Raw genomic sequence first — 22,696 nt, forward strand, 5'->3', positions numbered from 1 at the left:
CTTTCAACACTGCCTCAAACTTCGAGGTAGCCCCAACTTTTCCTTATAAATTCACAGGATTCTAACATCCTAAACCTGAAGAAACCCAGAAATACTGGAAGTGCCACAACTGTTCAAAAATTAGGCAATCATGATTCTCGAGGTGAGTAAGTTTCTGGCTGAACTGCTAATTCCGGTCAGAGCTAGCCTACCTAGGACTACCCTGTGACATGCAGGTTCACTGGCCATGGCACCAAACAGTGGGTACGTCCTTGAGAATCTTCAGACTGAGGATCTCAAATCTGAATCATGTTCTCACTCCTTCTAGGGAGTTTTTTATGTGGGCCCAACGTCCACGCTGATTAGTGACCTCTAAGCCGTAACTGGGTGGCCAAGGAGATCTAGTCTTTAGGAGCTACCAGAGAAAGGAAACATGGGCTGAAACCAGGACCAGTTAGTATCAAAGGACATCTGCTAAACCTAGATCGGATTGGAAATTCAGCTCTAGGCTCGTAACCAAAACAGCGACGTGGGTAAGAAGAGCCACTTTTCACAAGCTATTGTTTATTGAAGTTGGGTGATGGGTACATAGGGGATCATTTCATATTCATTTTTGTTTGCCTGAAATTCAAACTCCTGATTCCTACACTACACCTGTAGTGTTCTACCTCATTCAGTAAATAACTTAGTGCCTAGCACACGACAGGCACTATTCTGGACTTAGAATTTTTTTAAACCATTTCATGCACAATTGCAAAAACAAATGTTTGTGAAGCAGGAAGACACCCAACTTTACTTTCTGGCCAACATATCTAATGTGCTCATTTCACACGTAAAACAGAATGAGTCAAATGAGATGCCCTGGACGTGAAGCAACAAATTAGAATTATCCTAAGCAACGGTATTTTTGTTTTTAATCATTATTTTGTGTGTCACTTCCTAAAAAACACCCCCAGGTCCCAAATATGTCAGGTACAATTCACTTCCAATTGAAAAGCAAAATCCTAAATTCTATCCATTCAGCTGCCAACTAATTCCCACGCTAGCTCTTAGAAATTACTTTAACAGGCATTATCAGATATCTTTTAACTACATTACGTACTGCTTTATGGATACAATGGATGCAGAAAAATTGCTAAAGAACACCTACCTTGAAAACAATAAGGTTGCAGGACAATTTCACATGTTACTAAAACCCTTTCTGTCCCCCTTCAAAAACACAAGGCACTTACGAGGGAAGTTGTACTTAAAGCAGGTCTGTGCCGCAATCATCCATTCGGCCCTGGTCTCACAGAAAATGGCAATAGTGTTCTTTGGTTTTAGTCCCAATGCAGTGAGTCCACTACCAAAATTATTCACTCTGCGGTTCACTTCGAGATAGCTCATCCACTTATAAGTCCCAAGAATTAACTGTTAAGGAGAGACATTCTCTGAATATTAGTACATTCAAGCAAGCAATTAAAATACCATTCAAAGTGTAGAGCTCTAAAATTGCCTTTAAGTGAATATACAGAAGCCATGAGCACCTTCTGAGAATTTGTTATGCAGCATATTTAAATGGAATGGCAGCATATTTAACATGCATTTGATTTATGATAAAGTAAAAACATACCTTCCCCTTAAAACAAATTAAAAAGCACAGAAATGCTATACCTTCTTAAAAACCTTTCCATTTGGCTGCATTTCATTTTCTTCACTTAGGATCTCTCTGGTCCCAAGGCTGTCCTTCTTCCCAAACTTGGACACAGCATGATCAAATAACTTATCCAGAGTGTCTGCTCCAGGGATGTCTATGACAGCTAGCGAGTCGAAGTGCGTGACAGAGCGATATGGACTTCCAGGTTTGTCTGAAGTGGGCTTAGCTTTTATTCTCTTTGCCATAGCGTTTTTCTTCTTCGCATTGGTAAGAAAATACCATGGAATAAATATAAGGGCACTGTATATTGTTATTAACAAGTGGACAGGCAGCAAAATAATGGTGAGCATGTTTAGCCTAAGTTTCATAGTGGCAAGGCTTCTACAATGGTGTTTATTTCTTGTTATTCTTTGGCTGCAGAAAGCCTTATTTTGCTGAAGAAGGCAATAATGGAAGCAGCAGTAAGAGGAGTATAGCCAAGGCAGTTCAATTTTAATGATACAGATAAAAGTTAGTAATCTTTGGAAGCCGACAATAAAGTACACCTGTAGGTGAAGACAATGAACCAGGCAGAGAGCAGGAAAAAAAAACAAAAACAAAACAAAAGAGTATTAACAAGTTGATAGCAACATTGATTTAAATACTCAGGTCTTCAGTAGTTTATATAATTGATTTGATACAGCAAGTTGAAATAACTGGTCTGAAAGACTGGCATTTTCCATTTTAATCATTATTACCATAAACTTCTCAATTTATTTATTTTTTTGGTTTTTAGGTATATTCTGCCCATCACTCTGCAAGTCACTTAAGTGACACTACTTTAATGCGTACACGAATGCATGGATGTGGTATTTCAGCTTGGCTAAACTTCGGGAATGCCAATGATGAGGTTTCTCTTAAGTATGCCCATGTGAACCAGGTAGTTTTAAACAGGAATGGGTTTTGTAGCCCAAAGGGGAGAAATCCACCAGTTTAAGGCTTACTTCTCAATGCTCAACCCAGAGATACTATTCTGAGTTCCTCATCAAGGTAAATTTCTGCGGTAATGCTATGCATTATCTCCAGTCCCCCAAAGTGGAACAATACAATCATAAAGTCATTTACTAAGTGTCCATTTTGTGCTCAAAATTGCACCCGTGGCCTGGGAGGAGGAGGAGTCAGAAAGAGGTCCGAAGTAGTGTAAGTCCCGGCCTTCGCTCATTACCAGTTACCGCTAATGAGGCCATCTGCACACAAGACAGAGCCAGTGTTTTTCAAATGTTTTGGAGGGAGAGGGGCGGCGAAACAAACCACTCCTTTGAATAAAAACTCCTGCCAACGTCCCACACATGCAAGCAAAGTGGAACTGCTCTGGCTGAACCCAGGGGTGAAGGTCCCACCCCGGACTTCCTGGAAGCCTGCTCCCAAAGTGCCCACCGAAGCATTTCCAGTGAAAAGCCTGCTGGAAACACCTAAGTGCTGTGGCATGCGGTACTAACAATGCGACAGACATCGTGAGGAAGTGCAAAATGGCCAGCAGTAACTAAAGGGAGCTCTGTGAAGAGTAGACTTTTAAAGTGGACCTGATGTTGGGGATCTGGAAAATTAAGGAGAAAGAATGGAGAGCATTCCGGGCAGGGAAACCACATGGCAAGATGCAGAGGTAGGAGTGAAAGAGCTTTGGGAGAGTGGGAGTGCCCATAAGGACACTAGACTGACTGGGGCATAGAGTAAGTACATGTTGGCTAAATAGGCTACGGGTAGTGCAGGATCTGACAAATCAGACCAAGTAATTTTGATCTGATTGAATCAGACAGAAAACTGGGGGCCTCTGCAGGTCAGAAAGAGAGTGCCAATTGGAAAGGAATGGCAGAACCGGCCTCAGGGATGATTATAACTCACAGGGAGCTTGCCTTCAGCTGAGAAAGCTATTTTGGTGAGTGGAAGAATATTTCAGCGATAAAAATTAAAATAATAGTTCACTTTGGGACACCTGGGTGGCTCAGTCGGTTAAGCATCTGACTTTGGCTCAGGTCACGTTCTCACAGCTTGTGGGTTTGAGCCCGTGTCGGGCTCTGTGCTGATAGCTCAGAGCCTGGAGCCTGATTCGGATTCTGGGTCTACCTCTCTCTCTGCCCCTCCCTCGCTCATGCTCTGTCTTTCTATCTCTGTCAAAAATAAATAAACATTAAAAAATTTTAAATAATAGTTCACTTTAAGGAGACAAATTGAATGAAGCCCATCCTTCTGCAACTCTGGTGGAACCTATTGAACCCAGGACAGTTGTTTGTTTTAACACCAATTACCATAAAGTGGTTACCTTAATCCTGCCTCCACTTTAGTTTATGCCCTGCAACCTAGTGGGGCAAGATGAGCAAGAAACTACAGGAACAAAGACCTGGGTTTCAGTCCCTATCTCTGTCACCAAGTGGCTGTGGAAGCTTGAGCCGAACAAGCTATCTGAGCTTAAAATCAAACTAGATCGGTAGCCCTTAACTTCTTAGAGGTGATGGACCCTTTTGAGAATCCAACTGCGACCTATAAACCCAAGATATGCAAAAGGGTCTATGTGATTTTAGGGGGTTTGTGAGTTCCCTAAAATCCATCCATAAACCCCAAAGGGTGACACCAACTCTGAACTAAGAACTGCTGGCTTATATGATTTCCTGGGGTCCTTCCGACTTTAAATTTGGGGATTTACCCTACCTAGAAATTGCTGCCTTGGTCTGACAAGTCGGGTCATTCATCTCTTCAAAACAAGTTATGTCAAGTGTCCATCATGGTGTCTGGTCCTCAATATGCAGGATCCCCTCTAACAATCCTCCATCATTCATTTCACAATGACTCAAATCCACAATCATCTTTCCTTTTTCTAACTTCCTACATCACTTGAAATGTCTACCACTCATTTCAATCCTTGATTACGGATATTCTAAACATCTAAGCCCCTAAGTCCACAGCAAGGACCAGTAGTTCTCAACCTGATCAAACCCAACACCTTTTTCTTAGAACAAATATTCTGTAATACTCTCTTATCAATCTTGAAAGGTAGTCATAGATGATAACCCACTTACATACATAATTTTAAAAAATAATTCCTTACTGGTAATAGAAAGGAGTACCAAAAGGAAATTAATTCAAGACACAACAATACTTACTTCGATACATAAATTGTCAGAGACAGTACCAGAAGTCCCCCCAAAAAGTCTCTGAATTGATATTATGCCCTAATGAGTACCACCTGACCTTCAATTGAGACATTGTCAGACTTGGGGCTGAAGATATATAGACAGCTTTTGAAGGGTTTATAATCTAATTGTATTAGTTGCATTATACATTTTTATTAATCTTTTACACATATTTGCCTTAAGGCTCAGAAGTAGGGCAATGTCTTTTGCTTAATCCTCGTAATACAGAGACACATTGGTGTAAACACACACACACAACACAACACATACACAGCAGACAAGCCTCAAAGAACATCCAGGTGAGGAGAGCTCTGAGACATCAGTTAGTTCAGGTGTTTTCAAATTCTTTCTGGTGGTGATGAGGGGGGCCTGGGTCATCTACTGGAATAAAATCTTATATGAACATGAAAATACAAAGGTAGATAGATATAGATAGATAGATAGATAGATAGATAGATAAAAGGAAAACGCAGAGCTGCTTTGGGAGGGGAGGACTGACAGCCCCTGACAGGACTCCTTGGAACCCCCAGTTCAGCTGAATGTTTGAACCATTGGCGTTTTCAGTGAATGAGTGACAGCTGAGGCCCGTCCCCTGGTCAGTTGCTCATTCAAGCCAGCCTCTGCCCAGCGTCGCCTGTCATCTGAAAATCTTTCCTTGCCAAAGGTTTTCCAGGGTTACATTCAGGTCTATTGATAAATTGATTTCAAGAAAAGAAGAAAACACCTACTCTGTGTAAGTTTTGAGCCCTTAGTACAAAGATGAGTAAAGCACACATGCCTCAATCATTTACATGCATTACACATGTGTTCATATGTATGGTAGGGGGCAGGGAGATCAGTTCACAAATACATAGAAAATGTAGAATGTAATATATCCCATAAGAAGGGTGCCTGGCTGGCTCAGTTGGAAGAGCATACAACTCTTGGTCTTGGGGTCATGAATTCAAGCCCCACATTGGGTGTAGAGATGACTAAAAAAAAACAAATACTAATAAACTTTTTAAAACGTTTGTGTGTGTGTGTGTGTGTGTGTGTGTGTGTGTGTGTGTCTGTGTGTGTGTGTGTGTGTGTACATACACCTCCAGTAAGAACAAAAGGCTAAACATATTCAAGGGGGGGAACTGCATCAGTTTTGGGGGAAAAAGAGATGAAGGAGGAAGTAGAACCAGCTGGAAAGATTTCACAAAAACCATAGTAGTTGAGATAGGTAGGTTTTCAAAAGGAAAAGAAAAAGAGTGGAGAATGAGGACAGTCCTATCAGAGAGAACAAATGGATGAGCAAATGGACGGAAGCAGAACAGCGCAGGATGGAGGTGAGAACCGGCCAGTAGGGTAGCAGGTGCCTGATGCTTTCCATGTAAGATCCTGCTCCACTTTGGGGATCTAAGTCAATGAGAAAACTGCATTTTTTCAGAGCCAACTTCACTAGCATGTAGCTCTACTGTAAGAGTCACATGCGTATGATGGTTTAGCAACTCAAGATTCACCCCCTGGCTATCGCATTACGGGGATATGTCCTCTGCAGAAGAGAAAGGCTGAGTTCCTGGGCGGTAAATGGGTTAAACCGAGGTGGGAGATCTGGGTCTGACCTCGTATGTGCTATGAAGTGTGACTCTGAACAGGTAATATGACCTCTCACAAGCTCTGTATCTCTGTCTAAGCTCATGTATAAAACAGGAATACTGCTTGTGCTATTTGGTGGCATTGTTGGGAGAATCCTTCCCCATGGCCAGCTTACATTCCATGGGCAATAATAATCAGTCTCTGGAATACCCTCTTGAGTTTCTGGCCCCTCTCCCATTTTGTTGTACTTCTTCAGCTAAACTACACCTGGGCTGAATCCAATCCTCCACTGAAGTGTGCACGTGCACCCATGCAGCTGAATTTGGCTAGAAAAAAACCGGACGTGCTGAGCATCCCCCCTTCACCCCTATTTGAGAAGGACCTGGTGGTGCTGCTCCACTGACTCTTCCCTCACCCACCCCGTTAATTTTCCCTGCTTGACTGAATCGTTCCCATAAGCATCGTAACAGGCTATTACCTCTGTCACTTTAAAAACCATTCCCTCTCTCGGAAGCTCTTCTCTGGCCCCAGCCCCCTTTCTTTTCTTCGGGACTCCTTGAGAGTTGCCTACACTTTTCATCTCCCAGTCCTTTCCCCCTATTTCCTCTGGAACCTACTACTCAGGCTTTTACACACTACCACTCCACAAAAGTGCTCTGATCGAGGGCCCCAATGACTTCCATGCCATCACATCCCAAGGTCAGTTAAGGCTCCCACTTCTCCCTTGATTCATCAACAGACTTTGACACAGTTGCCCCCTCTGTTCCTCACTGAAACGACTTCACTTGGCTTCCAGGAGACCACAGTTCTTCCAGTTTTCTCCTGACTTCTCTCGCTGTTCCTTCTCAGTCTTCTTTGCTGCTTCTTCCTCATCTCCCTGACTTCTAAATGCAACAGTCCTCAGTCCCTGCCCCTCCTCTTGTCTTTCTCTCCACCCATGCCATGGGGATCCCATTTAGTCCCACAGCTTCAGATAGCATATATATATACGGTGATGACTTCCAATTTTTTCCCCCTAGCCTGGAGGTCTTCCTTAAACACCAGATTTGTCAATCCAACTTCTTCCTCAACAGATCCCTATCAGTTAAATACCTCAGACTTAATATGGTCCAAGTGGAGCTGCTGATCATCTGGCCTCACACCTGCTCCGCCCAGTCTTGCCCATCTCTGTAATTCCAGTCACTCTGACCAAAAAAAAAAAAAAACCCTTAGAGATTCACTTCCACTCTTCTTTCTCACACATTCCACACCGATCAGCAGCAAATCCTACCAGCTCTGACAAGACACATACCCAGGTGAACTGCTTCCCGCCACTTCCACTGCTACTGTACTGGTTTCAGCCACTATCATTGCACCTGAATAAATGCATTTGCCCATCTGATCTCCCCGCCTCCACTTTTATAACACATTCTAAACTCAGCAGCCAGAATGCTCTGCTGCAAATGTAAGGTTGATTATGTCATTGCTCTGCTCAAAACCTTTCAAAGGATCCCCATAGGACCCCCTCAGTCCTCACTCTACCCAATGAGACTATGTGATCTTTCCCCTATCTCTGAAATTTCTGACTTCCTCTCCTATGCTTTCCCCTGGCTCATTCTGTTATAGTTCTACCTGTTACTTGCTGTTTCTGAAACACATCAGGCATGACCCTGCCTCAGGGCCTTTGTACACACTATTCTCTCTGCCTGGAATGTTCTTCCAAGATACCTGCATAGCTTATTCTCTCATCACCTTTTTGTCTTTACTGAGATACCACCTTCTCCAGCCATCCGAAAATTGCACCCCAACAACCTGCAGTCCCTTTCTCACTCTGTTCTTCTCCTTAGCACTTATCACCAATATGACATATGCTTTCTTCTTCATATTTATTATTGACATCCCCATTAGAACATAAGCTCCATGAGACAGGGTTTACAGTTTGCTGCTGAACCCACAGTGATTACTGTGGTCTTTCCAAGCATTAGCAGTTCAATAAATTCGTTGACTGAAAATAAGAATATACATGGAACTACTCTAAAATAATAAAGTAAAAATGTATGCAAGGACCACAGCCTGAAGACCACCAACCTTAGTCATCTTTAAAAAAGAAAATCACTCTCTATGTCAAGAATAAATAAAACATTTTAAAAAAGAAGAAAAAGAAAATCAGGGGGGTGCCTGGATAGCTCAGGTAATTAAGCTTCCAACTTTGTCTCAGGTCATGATCTCACAGTTTGTTGAGTCAAGCCCTGCATCAGGCTCTGTGCTGACACCTGGCAGCCTGGAGCCTGCTTCAGATTCTGTGTCTCCCTCTCTCTCTGCCCCTTCCCCCCTCACATATTCTCTCTCTCTCTCTCTCTCTCTCTCTCTCTCTCTCTCATAAATAAACATTTAAAAAAATTTTAAATCACTTGTCCATGCCAACATTCTATGAGAGGGTATCCTGTTAAAATCTGTGCTAATTATAATAAATTTGAACATGTTCTTAGTCACTTAATAGAAAATATGGGGACGCTTGGGTGGCTCAGTTAAGCATCCAACTCTTGATTTCAGCTCAGGTCATGATCTGACTGTCATGAAATCAAGCCCTGCATCAGGCTCCATGCTAGGTGTTGAGCCTACTTAAGATTCTCTCTCCCTCTCAAAAAAAAAAAAATGTATAAATCTGCCTGTTGCACAGAAGTGAAAGACTGCTGTTACAAAAGCCTGAAGGCTTGGGGTGTGCCTGGGTGGCTCAGTCGGTTAGGCGTCCAACTTTAGCTCAGTTTATAATCTCATGGTTCGTGAGTTCGAGCCCCATGTCGGGCTCTGTGCAGACAGCTTAGAGCCTAGAGCCTGCTTTGGATTCTGTATCTCCCTCTCTCTCTGCCCCTCCCCAGCTTGCTCACTTGCTCTCTTTCTCTCTCTCTCTCTCTCTCAAAAATAAATAAAACATTAAAGTTATTTTTTTAAACAATAAGAAATAAATAAAAGCCTGAAGTCTTGGGGCAGCTGGGTGGCTCAGTCAGGTAAGACTCTAGATTTTGGCTCAGATCATGATCTCACAGTTCTTGTGTTCGAGCTAGGCATGGGGCTCCACGCTGGCAGTGTGGAGCCTGCCTGGGATATTCTCTCTCTCTCTCTCTCTCTCTCTCAGCCCCTCCCCAGCTCACTGACTCTAAGGAAATAAACTTAAAAAAAAAAACAAAGAAAAGCATTGAAGGCTACACAATTGGTACTATGTGCTTTTTCACCAATGCCTTTCACAAAGGTTATGCTGTCCTTACATGTATGAAGAGTGATACTGCTGCCCTACCAGAGGACATGAACTCTCAGCTGTGCTTCCTTGAAATCAAGTAATTCACTTGTATGGCAACCAGGAAAGGGAAGGCCATCCTTTTCAGTCACAAAATAATTCACTGTCCCTGCTGATGTTTACCGTTCCACATGGAAATCAGATTAATAACTACATACTGAGCATTTACTATGGGCTAGGCACCATGCTTGATCCTTTAGATGCATTATCTCATTTAATCCTTCAGGAAACCCCTTTGAGGTAGTCCCCTCATTTTACTGATGATGCAACTGTCTCAGAGAGATAATATGCCCAAGGTGACACAGCAAAGCAGGGATTTTGACCCAGGTCTAACAGATTTTAAAGTCTATGCTTTCAGCTATACTGTCTGTGACCCTGATCATACTGGTATAATCCAAATAGGTGAGAGTGACAAACCTTGTGTATGAAGAAATCCTGGCAGCAATTTTGAGCACTGATCTGTCCTAAATCCTAAGGCATTTTTATGGGTGGGGAAAAAAGCCCTTTAGGCATCTAGTAAGTCCTAGAAGTCTTAGTGGAAAATCAGATAAAATTTTCTTTTACTTTTTGTCCTGAGGTCAAGTTTAATGTTAAGTATTTCATTCCAGTTACTTCAAACGCTCTCAGATAGTTAGGTTAAAACACAAAAGCATTAGTGGTACATTTAAGCTTTAGCATATGCAAAGTAAACACATACTACATATTGATCAAAATCTGAATTTAAAAGAAGAAATCATCTCCCCCAGAAGCATGTGACACAACATCAATTTAAGAATGAAAGAGAAAAACTCATAAACTGAAGTCGATTAATGTCAAGACATTTTTTTTTCAGAAGTTTGAGAAAATGGAGTAAACCAAGCAAGGACCCATGCATTTGCCAACCTGAAATACGCAATAAGGACAACTTAACTGCACCTGTCCTTGCACAGGACTTTATCAAAATGTAAAAGGCATCAATTTGAAAACCAACGATGAACTGTGTGAGTGCTACTTGAAGAAATCACATTTTCAAGTCACACGTTATTTAAGGATAATTTAAATACCAAATAAAGAAACAAGTTGCCTTCTGAAAAGGAGTAGCCATATGCACTAAACATTAAATCAGGAAACAATTATAAAATTTCAAAGAGATTAAACAGATAAAGCGTACCTGTGGCTCTTTAAAAGATCATATTTCTACACAGATGTTGCATCACCAAGACTTTTGTAAAGGGGTGGAGTGCTTTTTTTAAAATCCTAGTTTGTTTCACACATTCTTTAAAAAGTTCCAAACGATATTAACATACAGGAGAAAGCTCAAATGCAATGTTAAAAGAATAGCTGCATTTGGTTAATGAAATCAAACTTTACAGGAGCTATATTACAATAGAATTCACTTAATATTTTAATAGTAAAACTTTAAAAATATTACTGTTTTAAGAAAACAAAAGGCATTAAAAGAATAGCTAGTAGGATCTTTTGCTGTTAGTCTGCAAGACTGAATCATCTTGTGAAAGATATATTCATCAGCCCCTTGTAAGTCTCACCTGATTCAAATTGACAGACCAATCTAATCAATATGGCATAATCTGTACAATCAAGCTTTAAATCCGATACATAGCAATTAGAAGAATACATTTGAAAACTGAAAAAGCAAAACAGAAACAAAGACCTAGGGTGAACATATACATGCCCTATCCCAACACACTGCACCTGTGCCTAGCAAGCTATTTTTTTTTTTTTTTTTTTTTTTTTTTTTATATATTTTTTTTTTGACCAGCAGCGTCTCACAACTATGACTGATCTTTGGGTGCGTCTCTAACAAGATTAACCAAGCCTGTCTACTTCATCACCTGGAGAGTTATTAACTCCTGAAGTCGCCATCCTGCCAGTCTCTTCCCAGCTTTTCCCAGCAAAGAAAGCACCTCAGCTGCCATGTTGAAGATGCTCTTTCACACTGCAGCAAAAGTTCCCTCCCATAATGCCTTAAGAACATCCCCAGCATGCATCAGATTATGTTTTTTCTAGGTCATAGGATCTTGTAATTGGGATCCTATCTATATGTGTTGAAATAAGGTGATCTAATGTGTTGAAATGAGGAGATCTGGGAGCCAATGTTGCTGCCTACACATTTCACATACATTGTGTAATTATATATCTATTCCCCATTTTAAGTGATCACCACACACTTGATTTTTAAATATTATGAAGCTTTCAAAAGTCAGGAGTTGGTTGTATGGATTTTACCCAAAGATTGCATTTAAGGAATTGTGAGGATAAACCATGCTAGTAATGGCCACATACTGACAAAGCATGATGTTACCATCCAACTTTATCAGACACCTGGAAAAGGGAAGAAAAACTAAGTTCTGAGAGGTATGTGTTTGGAGAAACATAAAAAAGGGTTCAGTGCCATAAAGGGTGAGTAGATAGCACAGTGCCCATTTCAATGTTCTGCAGCTACTGCTGAAAATTAACTGCTACAGATCCCTGTAAACAAAACCTTGCTGCTGAATTAGGGGGCGCATCGCACCGTGGCGTAGCCTTTAATTTTGTCTGTAAAGTCTTCTATTGCCTAGGTAATTTTTCTCCAAAGGAACACAGTTATGGTTTTAACAGATGCTAATCAAAAATAATTGGGTTACAGAACTTCACTTTAAATTAGGGGAACCTGGGTGGCTCAGTCGGTTGAGCATCCAACTGCAGCTCAGGTCATGATCTCACAGTTCATGAGTTTGAGCCCCACATTGGACTCTGTGCTGACAGCTCAGAGCCTGGAGCCTGCTTCAGATTCTGTGTCTCCCTCTCTCTGCTTCTCTCTCTCTCTCAAAAATAAACAAACATTAAAAAAATTTTAAAAATCAAATTAACTTAGTTATAATAAATGTATTTTGTCCAAGTGAAAGTTACACAGACTGTATCTCCTGTCATGTTACCTACTTGTCAACAATAAAGTAATACAAACCACAAGTATAGATTACAAAAAAAAATCTGTGACCAGCAGTAATACTCCCATAGTAATAACTTTGTGTAGCAGGGAGAATTTTGCAACTATACCTTTTTTGCCACATGACTTACCCTCCACATTTGCTAGAGGAGCCAGTCTAACAGGTTAGTTCTTTGTTAATGTAGTTACCCAGTACTTTATACTGTTAAAAATTATGCAACAATGTAATCTTTATTTCTTACAAAATGGCCAAGTAAGTCACTAAAATTCAACCCCATGGCCACCATGTGAAACTGGATGACCCTGTTTTGTTTTTTTTTTTAAAGCTCACTCTGCTCTTCAGTATTAAATACATCTTTATAAGTGAGACTAATAAAAGAACTCAAAGACTGATCAGTCTGTTGAAGACTGAAATCCTGTAACCATTCAGTCAACTCTCAAATATTAGCACTGGTAAAGAGAAGGGCACAGATATTCCAAAGACAGATCATTCAAAATGTATATTATGGGGGGTGGGGTGCCTCACATTTTAGAAATTAAAAAATTATTAACTAAAGCATGTATTTATGAAGCTAAATACAAGAAGCCATGGAAAAGTTCTCATAGAGTCAATGTCTCCATACTAGGGATGAGGAATACTTTCCATTCTGCTCTCTTCACGTTCATTTGTTTACCTGGCCCATGCATGTTTCACTAAGGTGAGGGAGGGAGGGAAATGGAATTCGGTATTTCTGTTTTGAAGTGTATTTTGGGATAAGCAAGGCCAAGCTCTGCCAACTGAAGAGGAGTCTCTAAAGTGTCAAAGACACTCCCAAGAACCTGTACACACTCCTGAACACAATTGGCCATATGTTTCTGCTAATGCTTTTTGGCAACTCCCACTCTTTGCCTTGGTAGTTTTTTCTCTTACCTATCTAGATGGGCTGTAGGCCGATTGCTATAAATGTTTATCTATGTTTGCAGTGTGTGTGTGTGCGTGAGAGAGTGAGAGAGTGAGAGAGTGAGACTGAGAGAGAGAGAGAGAGAGAAGTAGGGAGGGAGAGAGAAAGGAAACAAACTCTGTGGATAAATAAATTAACTATACAAGTCTGAATACTACTGCCTTCACAATGGAACCACAGTCTATTTCCCAAAGGAAACACTAACCTCACTGGTATCTTACTTGTTTGATCAATCCCGGCGTAGTGTGCTAAGTAGCTGAATTCAGAGACAGTGAATTCAGGTCTGCTTATGAAAATTTCTGGCTGCGCTTAAGGTTTTTCTAATGCAAACTAATAATCGGTCGACTTTAGCACTGAGCTGTACAAGAACATCAAGTCTTGAATTTCTTTACACTTGCAATTCAAAAATAGTTATTAGCACATGAGAACTACCAGTTCGTCTGTTTCAAGTTTATAACCTATTATAATTAAAGCGATTCGTAGAAAGACCAGAAATACAAGAGAGGCAGCATCGTATACAGGGTTTTGGTCCTGGTTCAGCAGCTTGCCGAACTGTAAGACCTGGAACAAATTAAATAACCTCTTGTCTGTTTCCTCATCTGTAAAATGAGAAAGCTGGGTTCTTATTTTAAGATATCACAGACCAGTAAGTTTTTGAAACAAAAAAAGGATGGTGAGAGAAATAACACAGCTGCCTTTTTTTTTTTTTTTTTGGCCAGGTATGGACATTTAAAAAACAAAACAAAACAAAACAAAAAAACCCTACCATTTGCTATCACCATCATTTCATAGAAGATAGAATGTATTTAATCCCCCAAATTAGATGGACAGATCTTATAATAACAAGTAATCGTGTAAATGGGAAGAGTTTAGCTTTAAGAAACAAATGGCCCATTGTCCTTACTCTCCTCACTTCACCGTGGACCAATAAAAACTCTTCACTGACCAGCATTTGTCTGAAAATCAATGTTTGGGAAATACTAGACTAGATAATTTTCAACGTCCAAGACTCAAACACTGTGATTCTAATTTAAGTGCTCTGTTGTATTTCTTTGATTCCATGCTATGGTCTAGAGTAGATGCTTCAGCGAAGGACAGGACTAATACTTACAACTCTGAAAATCAGGAATATATTTAAGTCAGTTTTGAGAAACAGTAACTGGAATAAGGTTTAATTTATTAGGGAGGATATATGCTACTACAGATCTATCTTCATCAGTAATAATGAACCTCATTACATCTGAGGAAATTGATGCAAAGGGAAGCAAGATACCTTGTCAAAGACACTCAACAGCCTGTAAGCCTCAAGAGTCAGAACTGGAACTCCAATCTGTGAGTCCATGTTTTGGTATCACTCAAGGAAAAAGATTTTACTTAGATTTCAATTATCACCTCCCCTTTTATAAATGAATGATGATGGTCTAAATTTTACAAGGTGTACAGGGTGAAAAGTTTTCCCACTTTACTTTTCTAAATCCTGCCTTTTTAAGACAAACATTGGCAGGGTTTTTCCACTACAAAATGAGTCAAGATGCCTGTTAGTATGGTTAAAACTTAATTTTCTCCAAAAGTTGATAAAATTACAAAGTTAGAATTTTTAAAGAACAAATACTTACAGATTTCCTTTTTCTCTCAAGAAGAACACGTCTATCTTCTTTGATTTCAATCTGCAATAAAAGACAACACTTATGGCTACAATGACATGAGAAAAGAACTCCTTTAAAAAAAAACAAAACTCAAGTGCTGTTTTGCATTACCTGTGCACCTTAGCTCATGATGAGCCAGGTATCAAAGGAAAACCAAGAAATGACTAGAGATGATCTGGCTAGAAGTAATGCTATTAGAATCTCAGAAAAGTAATTGAGCCCGATTAAGAAACCGTAGTCAAAACTCTGTGGGGAAAAAATGGCAAGATTAAAAAATGAGTGGAGGGGGTATCTGGGTGGCTCACTCGGTTAAGCATCCAGCTCTTGGTTTCAGATCAGATCATCATCTCGTGGTTCATGAGTTTGAGTCTGGGTGTTGAGCTCTGTGCTGACAGTGCAGAGCCTGCTTGGAATTCTCTCTCTCTCTCTCTCTCTCTCTCTCTCTGCCCCTCTCCCACTCTCTCACTCTCTCTCTCTCTCTCTCCTCTGTCTCTCAAAATAAATTTTAAAAACTTTACAAAAATGGGCAAAGGAACTGAATAGACATTTTTCTGAAGAAGACATACACATGGCCAACAAGCACATGAAAAGGTGCTCAACATCATTCATCATCAGGGAAATGCAAATCAAAACCACAAAGAGCTATCACATCACACCTGTCAGAATGGCTATCATCAAAAAGACAAGAGATAACAAGCGTTAGATGTGGAGGCAAGAGGATGTGGAGAAAAGGGAAGCTTTGTGCACTGTTAGTGGGAATGTAAATTTGCACAGCCACTATGGAAAACAGTATGGATGTTGCATAAAAAGTTAAAAACACAACTATCCTATGATTCAGCAGTCCCACTTCTGGGTATATGTCTAAAGGAAATGAAAACAGGATAGCAAAAAGATATCTGCACTCCCATGTTTACCGCAGCATTATTCACAATGGCCGAGATATGGAAATAACCCAGGTGTCCGGCCAGTGGATGAATGGATAAAGATGTGGTGTGTGCATACATACAATGGAATATATTCAGCCATGATAAAGAAGGAAAGCCTGCCATTTGCAATGACCTGTATGGACCTTGAGGACATTATGCTTAGTGAGATAAGCCAGGCAGAGAAAGACACATGTTGCATGATGCCACTCATATGTGGAATCTAAAAATTCCACGCCTAGGAACAGCGTATAATGGTGGTTATCAGGAGTTGGTAAGGGGGGAGGGGAGACTGGGGAGGTGTTGTTAAAGGGTAAAAATTTGCAAACAGAAAATGAGTAAGTTCTGGAGATCTAATACACAACATAGTGATCATAGCCAACAAGACTGTGTCATACACTTCCAAACTTCAAAGAAACTAGATCTTAAATGTTCTCACCACCAAAAATAAATGATAATTATGTGATGCAATAGAGGTGTCAGCTATAACTACAGTGGTAATCATAACAATATATAAATGTATCAAATCAACATGTACGCCCTGCACAATGTTATATGTCAATTGTATCTCAATAAAAAATTTTAAAGTAAAATAAAAAGAAAATGGCAAGAAGCAGGATTCATGCTCTTAACAGTTTTATTTGTACTTCTTATTCCCCCCCATCTCCCAATCAGGACAGGAGCCAAGTTCAGAGACAGAGACAAAGTGTGACCACAGAAAACTAGTCAATCTACCTAGATATCCCCACCCCCAAGTGCCTGCAGGCACCTAGCGATTTCCCCATAAAAACCCACAATGAATAATTTCCTTTAAACAGCAAAAGGTTCTTTCCAAATTAAAATACAGCCCTGGTCTAGGTAAAACCTACAGATATTTTCATCTTTCCTCAGTGAATATACAGATCAGTTTCATGATGTTCTTTCTTCAAGATGGATATGCCATGAAGGTTTAGGGTCAGTTTGCAGCTGAAGATTAACATATTTTGTACAACACAGGAGACAAGGACTTACCATCTGAATACTCAGAATGGTAAAATAAGGTCCTTCAGTAATTTGACATTGCTTACTTATTGCACATTTCAACACTACTGGGGTATCCTAGGCAGGATTACAATTTTGAAGAAGAAATGAGCTCTTATTTCCACGCAGTAGTACTTAAGCAGGACTTACTTAAGCAGGACTAAGAGAAGAACCCTTCAAAAAAATTTTGGCGGGGGGACCTGGCTGGCTCAGTCGGTTAAGCATCTGACTTCAGCTCAGGTCATGTTGTTGTGGTTCGTGGGTTCAAGCTGTGCTGACAGGTCAGAGCCTGGAGCCTGCTTCAGATTCTGTGTTTGCCTCTCTCTCTGCCCCTCCCCCACTTATGCTCTGACTCTTCCTGTCTCTCACAAAATGAATAAACATTAAAAAAAAATTTTTTTTTAATCTAGATGCCCCAATGGAAGTCACAAACACCCTTGGGCCTAATCACCACACTAACAAGCTGGTATTAACTCAGTTCAGTTTCTCCTTTGCTACCATCAGAGAACAATGAAGGGAAGGATGATATATACCAGGACCTATCAGTAACAGAGCATGCCTTTTGTTTGATAGAACTACTTTTCCAATGCAAGTGAATATCCACAATCTACTTTTGGGGAGAGGGTGCTGGGGACAGTGTTCAGTACATGTGTGAACACAGATGGTTAAGACTACTTACAAACAGAAGGCATGCTACTTAACATTTTCTTATTTTTCTCCCACAGGGCTAACGTTTGATATCAACACAAGTAAAGTAAATCTCCACATATACATATTAAAGTCCAAAAAGCTCAGAAACAGAATTATGGGGAGGGAAAACTTCCTATTTCTATATACAAATGGAGAGATTTCCCCCACAGAGTAATTTAGGTAACTGATAAATGACAAAGACTAACCTTGTATAAAATCACTGAAAGACCTATGGGTGGCAGGGGGAGATACATTTCCAGTCTCATAGCCCTCCATCAATCGGGCAAGACAAAGCAACTCTAAGAGGTTCTTGAATATAAAAGATAGACTTTACTGCCTATAACTTTAATGGACAGTTCTTTCACCACACAAAAAAAGCAACAGCTGCCCAGCAGATAAAAGGGAACTAAATCACATTTCCTAACATAGCCTAATTTTTTCTGTACAACAGAAAACCTGACCCTGAACTTAACCTCTCTCCTAGCCTCCCCCCTACAAAAATAGCATCCCATTATTAAAGCCATTCTATTAAAATAAATTGAAGAGATAATTTCATATAAAAGGACTAAGCAGATTGTCACCATGCAGGCTCTATTTACAAAGGACTCTGACTAGGAATGATCTAGCAGAAATTAGAATGCAAAGTTTGAACATACTTTTCAGTTCACATGTACACTCAAGTTTTTGTAACACAAGGAAGTTGGAAATCCTTCACAAGGCAAACTTTTAACAGAATACAGCATATAATATAGTTTATTTCCACTTAATGATCACCCGGTGAATGGAAAAAGAGAGAATACAGCTTCTAGAGTTTATCATCTTTCAATTAGGCAATGAGGCAGCCCTGAGAAAACCTTACTCACCGAATACCATGCAGCAAAACTGTGTCCATGCGGCTAATAGGACAGTGATTAAGGAAAAAACAATACAAATACAAGGCAGTGCTGTTCAACTTCAGACAACCCTCATCTTTTGAGGCAGGCTTAAAAATAAACCATTAATGTGTTTAGTTTTTGCCCTCTTGCAAATAAGTTAGTCTGTTAGCCAGCATTTTGAGAACATTCTTCTAGAAGTAAAGTCAATACTGAACTTGTGATAACATCTGCTGTAAATGTTTAAACCATAAGGAATCTTCCTCCTATAATTGATGTCTCAAGGACCCATCCTAGTAAGTTTAAAAGAGAATGTTTCAGAAAACAGTGGAAAATATTAACAAAGTTCTGAGCACTTGGTGTTCAAATCTAAAAGTAAATTCTGGTGAGTCCCTTATAAAACAATGTTCTAAGCAATGGTCTTGCTTCAGATAAATACATGTAAGCCACATGTTAACAAGTGCTAGTGAATGAAAACTGCCATACTAGAATACAGTCCAAAGGTTAGAAATGTTGAAATCAAGAAACAACACAGATACAAAACAGTACATATAAGTCCATTATATACACATATTTGAGTGGGTAGATATTCATAGAAAAATTAGTAAGATATGTACCAAATATTAATGCTAGCTAGCTATTGCTGTGTGGTAGGATTACAGGTGAGTTCTATGTTTTAATATTTTCATATATTTTCATATTCTTTGTGCTGATTTAATAGCTTCCAAAATTCCCATAAATGTTGTTTATTTCAAAAATGATTTTTAAAGAGTCATAAAGGAAAAAGAAAATGACATTTTTTTTAAACGTTTATTTATTTTTGAGACAGAGAGAGACAGAGCATGAACGGGGGAGGGTCAGAGAGAGAGGGAGACACAGAATCTGAAACAGGCTCCAGGCTCTGAGCTGTCAGCACAGAGTCAGACGCGGGGCTCGAACTCACGGACCGCGAGATCATGACCTGAGCCGAAGTCAGACACCCAACCGACTGAGCCACCCAGGCGCCCCGAAAATGACATTTAAAACAGGCCTACATGACTGTCATAAGTCAATCAAACTACTAGAGAGCACTGCTCAAAATCTAAGCTACAGTACAATCTTTTCTTTTCCCTTTAAGAATATATTTGAGTATGAGTGGTCCAAGAATCTTAAATGTTTCATAGGATCATAGGTCACTTGATTCATAAACAACTAAAACGTATTAAACAAATGTTATAACCTAAATAAAACGACCCAAAATTTATCATGTAATAGTGTAAAGAGTATGGAGATAATTCCAGACTGTCACAGACTAGAATGTTGCTTCATGGAAAAGTTATGTAACCTAAAACAAAATGTGTTTTAAAAATATTCATGATATCTCAATAAAGAGGTTTAAAACCTCAAACATTACAAAATATAAAATACAAAGTGAAAGCATGTTTCTTATTCAATCTTGTAGAAGTAAGAGCTTTTAATAGTATGGTGGGTACCCTTGGAGACATTTTTGTAAGCATATTCTAATACACTCACACATGCACAGCTTTTCAGCAAAAACTGAATCATACTATCTATACAGTGTGCAACTTTGTGAGTTCGAGCCCCACATCCGGCTCTGCGCTGACAGCACAGAGCCTCCTTGGGATTTTCTCTCTCTCCCTCTCTCTCTGCCCCTCCTCTGCTCTCTTACCCTATCTCTCTCAAAATAAATAAACTTTTTAAAAAAAGATGGAGACATACCAAAGGAACACAGGGGCCAACCCAAAAGAGCTCCCAATGGTCAAATCTGGGACAATTTGAATAAATAATGATAGTGTTAGCCTAAATCCCAAAGAATAAAATAAATATCCATGAGGGCATACTAATAAAAATAAATGATTGAATAAATAAGTACACAAGGGAGAAGAACAAATATTCCTTATACATAAATTCTAATTAACAAATGTGGAAGAAATAAAGGAAATAGAAAACCTGGTGAGTGAAAGTTTTAAAGTTAAAACTGGTCTCAAAGTATTATCCCCAAATATGTATTAATACAATATAATAAAGTAGAAGCATTTATAACATTTATTAACTACAAAGAGAAAAACTGTAACTTTACTGTAGAGAAACACAATTGACATCACCTTAACTAGGTGATCAAGGTTACCATCACTGATAATAGGGCACATCGACATCGCATACCCCCGACAGGACGCACTTAGAAGGAGACAACATTGCTTCTGTGGTATTCTTGCCCAAATTACATCATCTCAATCTAACCAAGAAAAAAAATTAGGTAAACCCAAATTAGGGACATTCTACAAAGTAACCAGTATTCCTCAAAGCTGTCAAGGTCGTAAAAGACAAAGACTGAGGAACTGTCATGGATTGGAACAAACTAAGGAGAGCTAGAGTCTTATGCTAAATGAAATAAGTCAGAGAATGACAAATACCATGTGATTTCACTCATATGTGGAACTTAACAAACAAGCAAAGAGGAAAAAATGAGAGAGAGAGAGAGAGAGAGAGAGAAACCAAGAAACAGATTCTTAACTATAGAGAACCATCTGATGGTTACCAGAGGGGAGGTGGGTGGGGGGCTGAGTGAAATAGACGATGGGGATTGAGGTGGGCACTTGTGATGAGCACAGGGTGATGAATAGAAGTGTTAAATTACTATATTATATATATGAAACTAATATAACACTGTAATCCTACGGGAATTGAAATTAAAAACTTAAAGTTAAAAAAAATGGAAGAGACTAAAGAGATACGGCAACTATATGAGAACCTAGATTGGATCCAGGAACAGAAAAAAAGATGTTACCGGAAACACCAATGAAATTTAAACAAAGTCTGTAGTTTAGTTAATAGTATTATACCAATATTAATTTCTTAGTTTTAACTAATTGTACTATAATTACATAAAATGTTACCACTAGGGGGAGCTAGGTGAAGGATCCACGGAAATGATGTACTAGGTTTTGCAACTCTTTTGTAAAAGTTTAAAATTTATTCCCCTCAAAAAATTTTAATGCTCTATAAAATAGAATACATCATTTCACATTCCCACCAGGAATGTGTTAATATGCCCATTTCTCCACATCCCCTCCAACACTGCATTGAATTCTGTTCAACAGGCACCAAAAACACTTTTGTGATATTTTTCAATGGATGTATTAAATTATTTACAGTAGTCACTATATCTGAATTTCTTATATGAATGAATATGAATCAAATCCTTTGCCCATTTTTTCCACTTGATTATTCATTTTTTCTTAGTGATTCATAAGAACCCTTTATATATTAAGGAAATAAAGCCTTTGTCTGCAGTATTCTTCCCAATATAGTTTTTCTGTTGTTTTGGGTGCTTAGGGCCAAATATTGGTTCTCAAGTTTTAATAACACATATTGGTAGTCTCATTTGTGGCTTGTAGGTTGTTTTTCCACTTCAAGATTATAAAAATTATTTCCTCATAGTTCCTAAAAGTGTGATTGCCAAGTCAAAGGCAGATTGAGGGGGTAGGAAGGGTGGGAAAGGAAACTATTAATATATAATAAAAAATTATTTTCCAGAAAGGCTGTACCTATTTATATTTCCATCAGCAGCATTAAATATTTTACTATGAAATAATTTTTAATAGGAAAAATGTCTACCTTACTATTCCACCCAAAAGAAACCATTTATCACCTTGAAAAAATATATATCATATTCATGTTCTCTGGAATTCTCCTGTGTCAAAGACTTCATTCATGTCCTTCTTTCTACCCAGAATTCTGCTCAAAAGCCACCTTTTCTGGGATATCTTCACTGATACCTTGAGCTAACATTTCTTGCCTTCTTTTGAACTTCTACAGCTTTTCTCCAACAGCTTGAAACTTCTAACATTTTTTTTAAATGTTTATTTATTTTTGAGAGAGAGAAAGAGGGACAGAGACAGAGCTCGAACAGAGGAGGCGGAGAAGAGAGAGGGAGACACAGAATCCGCAGCAGGCTTCAGGCTCTGAGCTGTCAGCACACAGCGTGACGCAGGGCTTGAACCCATGAACTGTGAGATCATGACCTGAGCCGAAGCCAGACGCTTAACCTACTGAGCC

General features: G+C 39.4%; 1 protein-coding gene across 2 annotated transcripts in view; it reads right to left on the reverse strand.

Annotated features, from left to right (window-relative positions):
• The window catches only part of ACSL4 (acyl-CoA synthetase long chain family member 4), an 86,612-nt gene that overhangs the window by 39,874 nt on the left and 24,042 nt on the right, over nt 1-22,696 (reverse strand). Inside the window, exons 2-4 of one of the 2 annotated variants that reach the window (XM_049644171.1) lie at nt 15,103-15,153; nt 1,633-1,872; nt 1,212-1,389 (exon numbers count right to left, since the gene is read on the reverse strand). In XM_049644171.1, the coding sequence (XP_049500128.1) occupies nt 1,212-1,389; nt 1,633-1,860 (406 nt within the window). In that variant the 5' untranslated portion in view covers nt 1,861-1,872; nt 15,103-15,153. Of the gene's footprint in view, nt 1-1,211; nt 1,390-1,632; nt 1,999-15,102; nt 15,154-22,696 lie in introns of those variants that run through there. The other variant, XM_049644170.1, reaches the window with a different exon arrangement.

Source organism: Panthera uncia, chromosome X (assembly GCF_023721935.1).
Source record: "Panthera uncia isolate 11264 chromosome X, Puncia_PCG_1.0, whole genome shotgun sequence".
Lineage (NCBI taxonomy): Eukaryota > Metazoa > Chordata > Mammalia > Carnivora > Felidae > Panthera > Panthera uncia.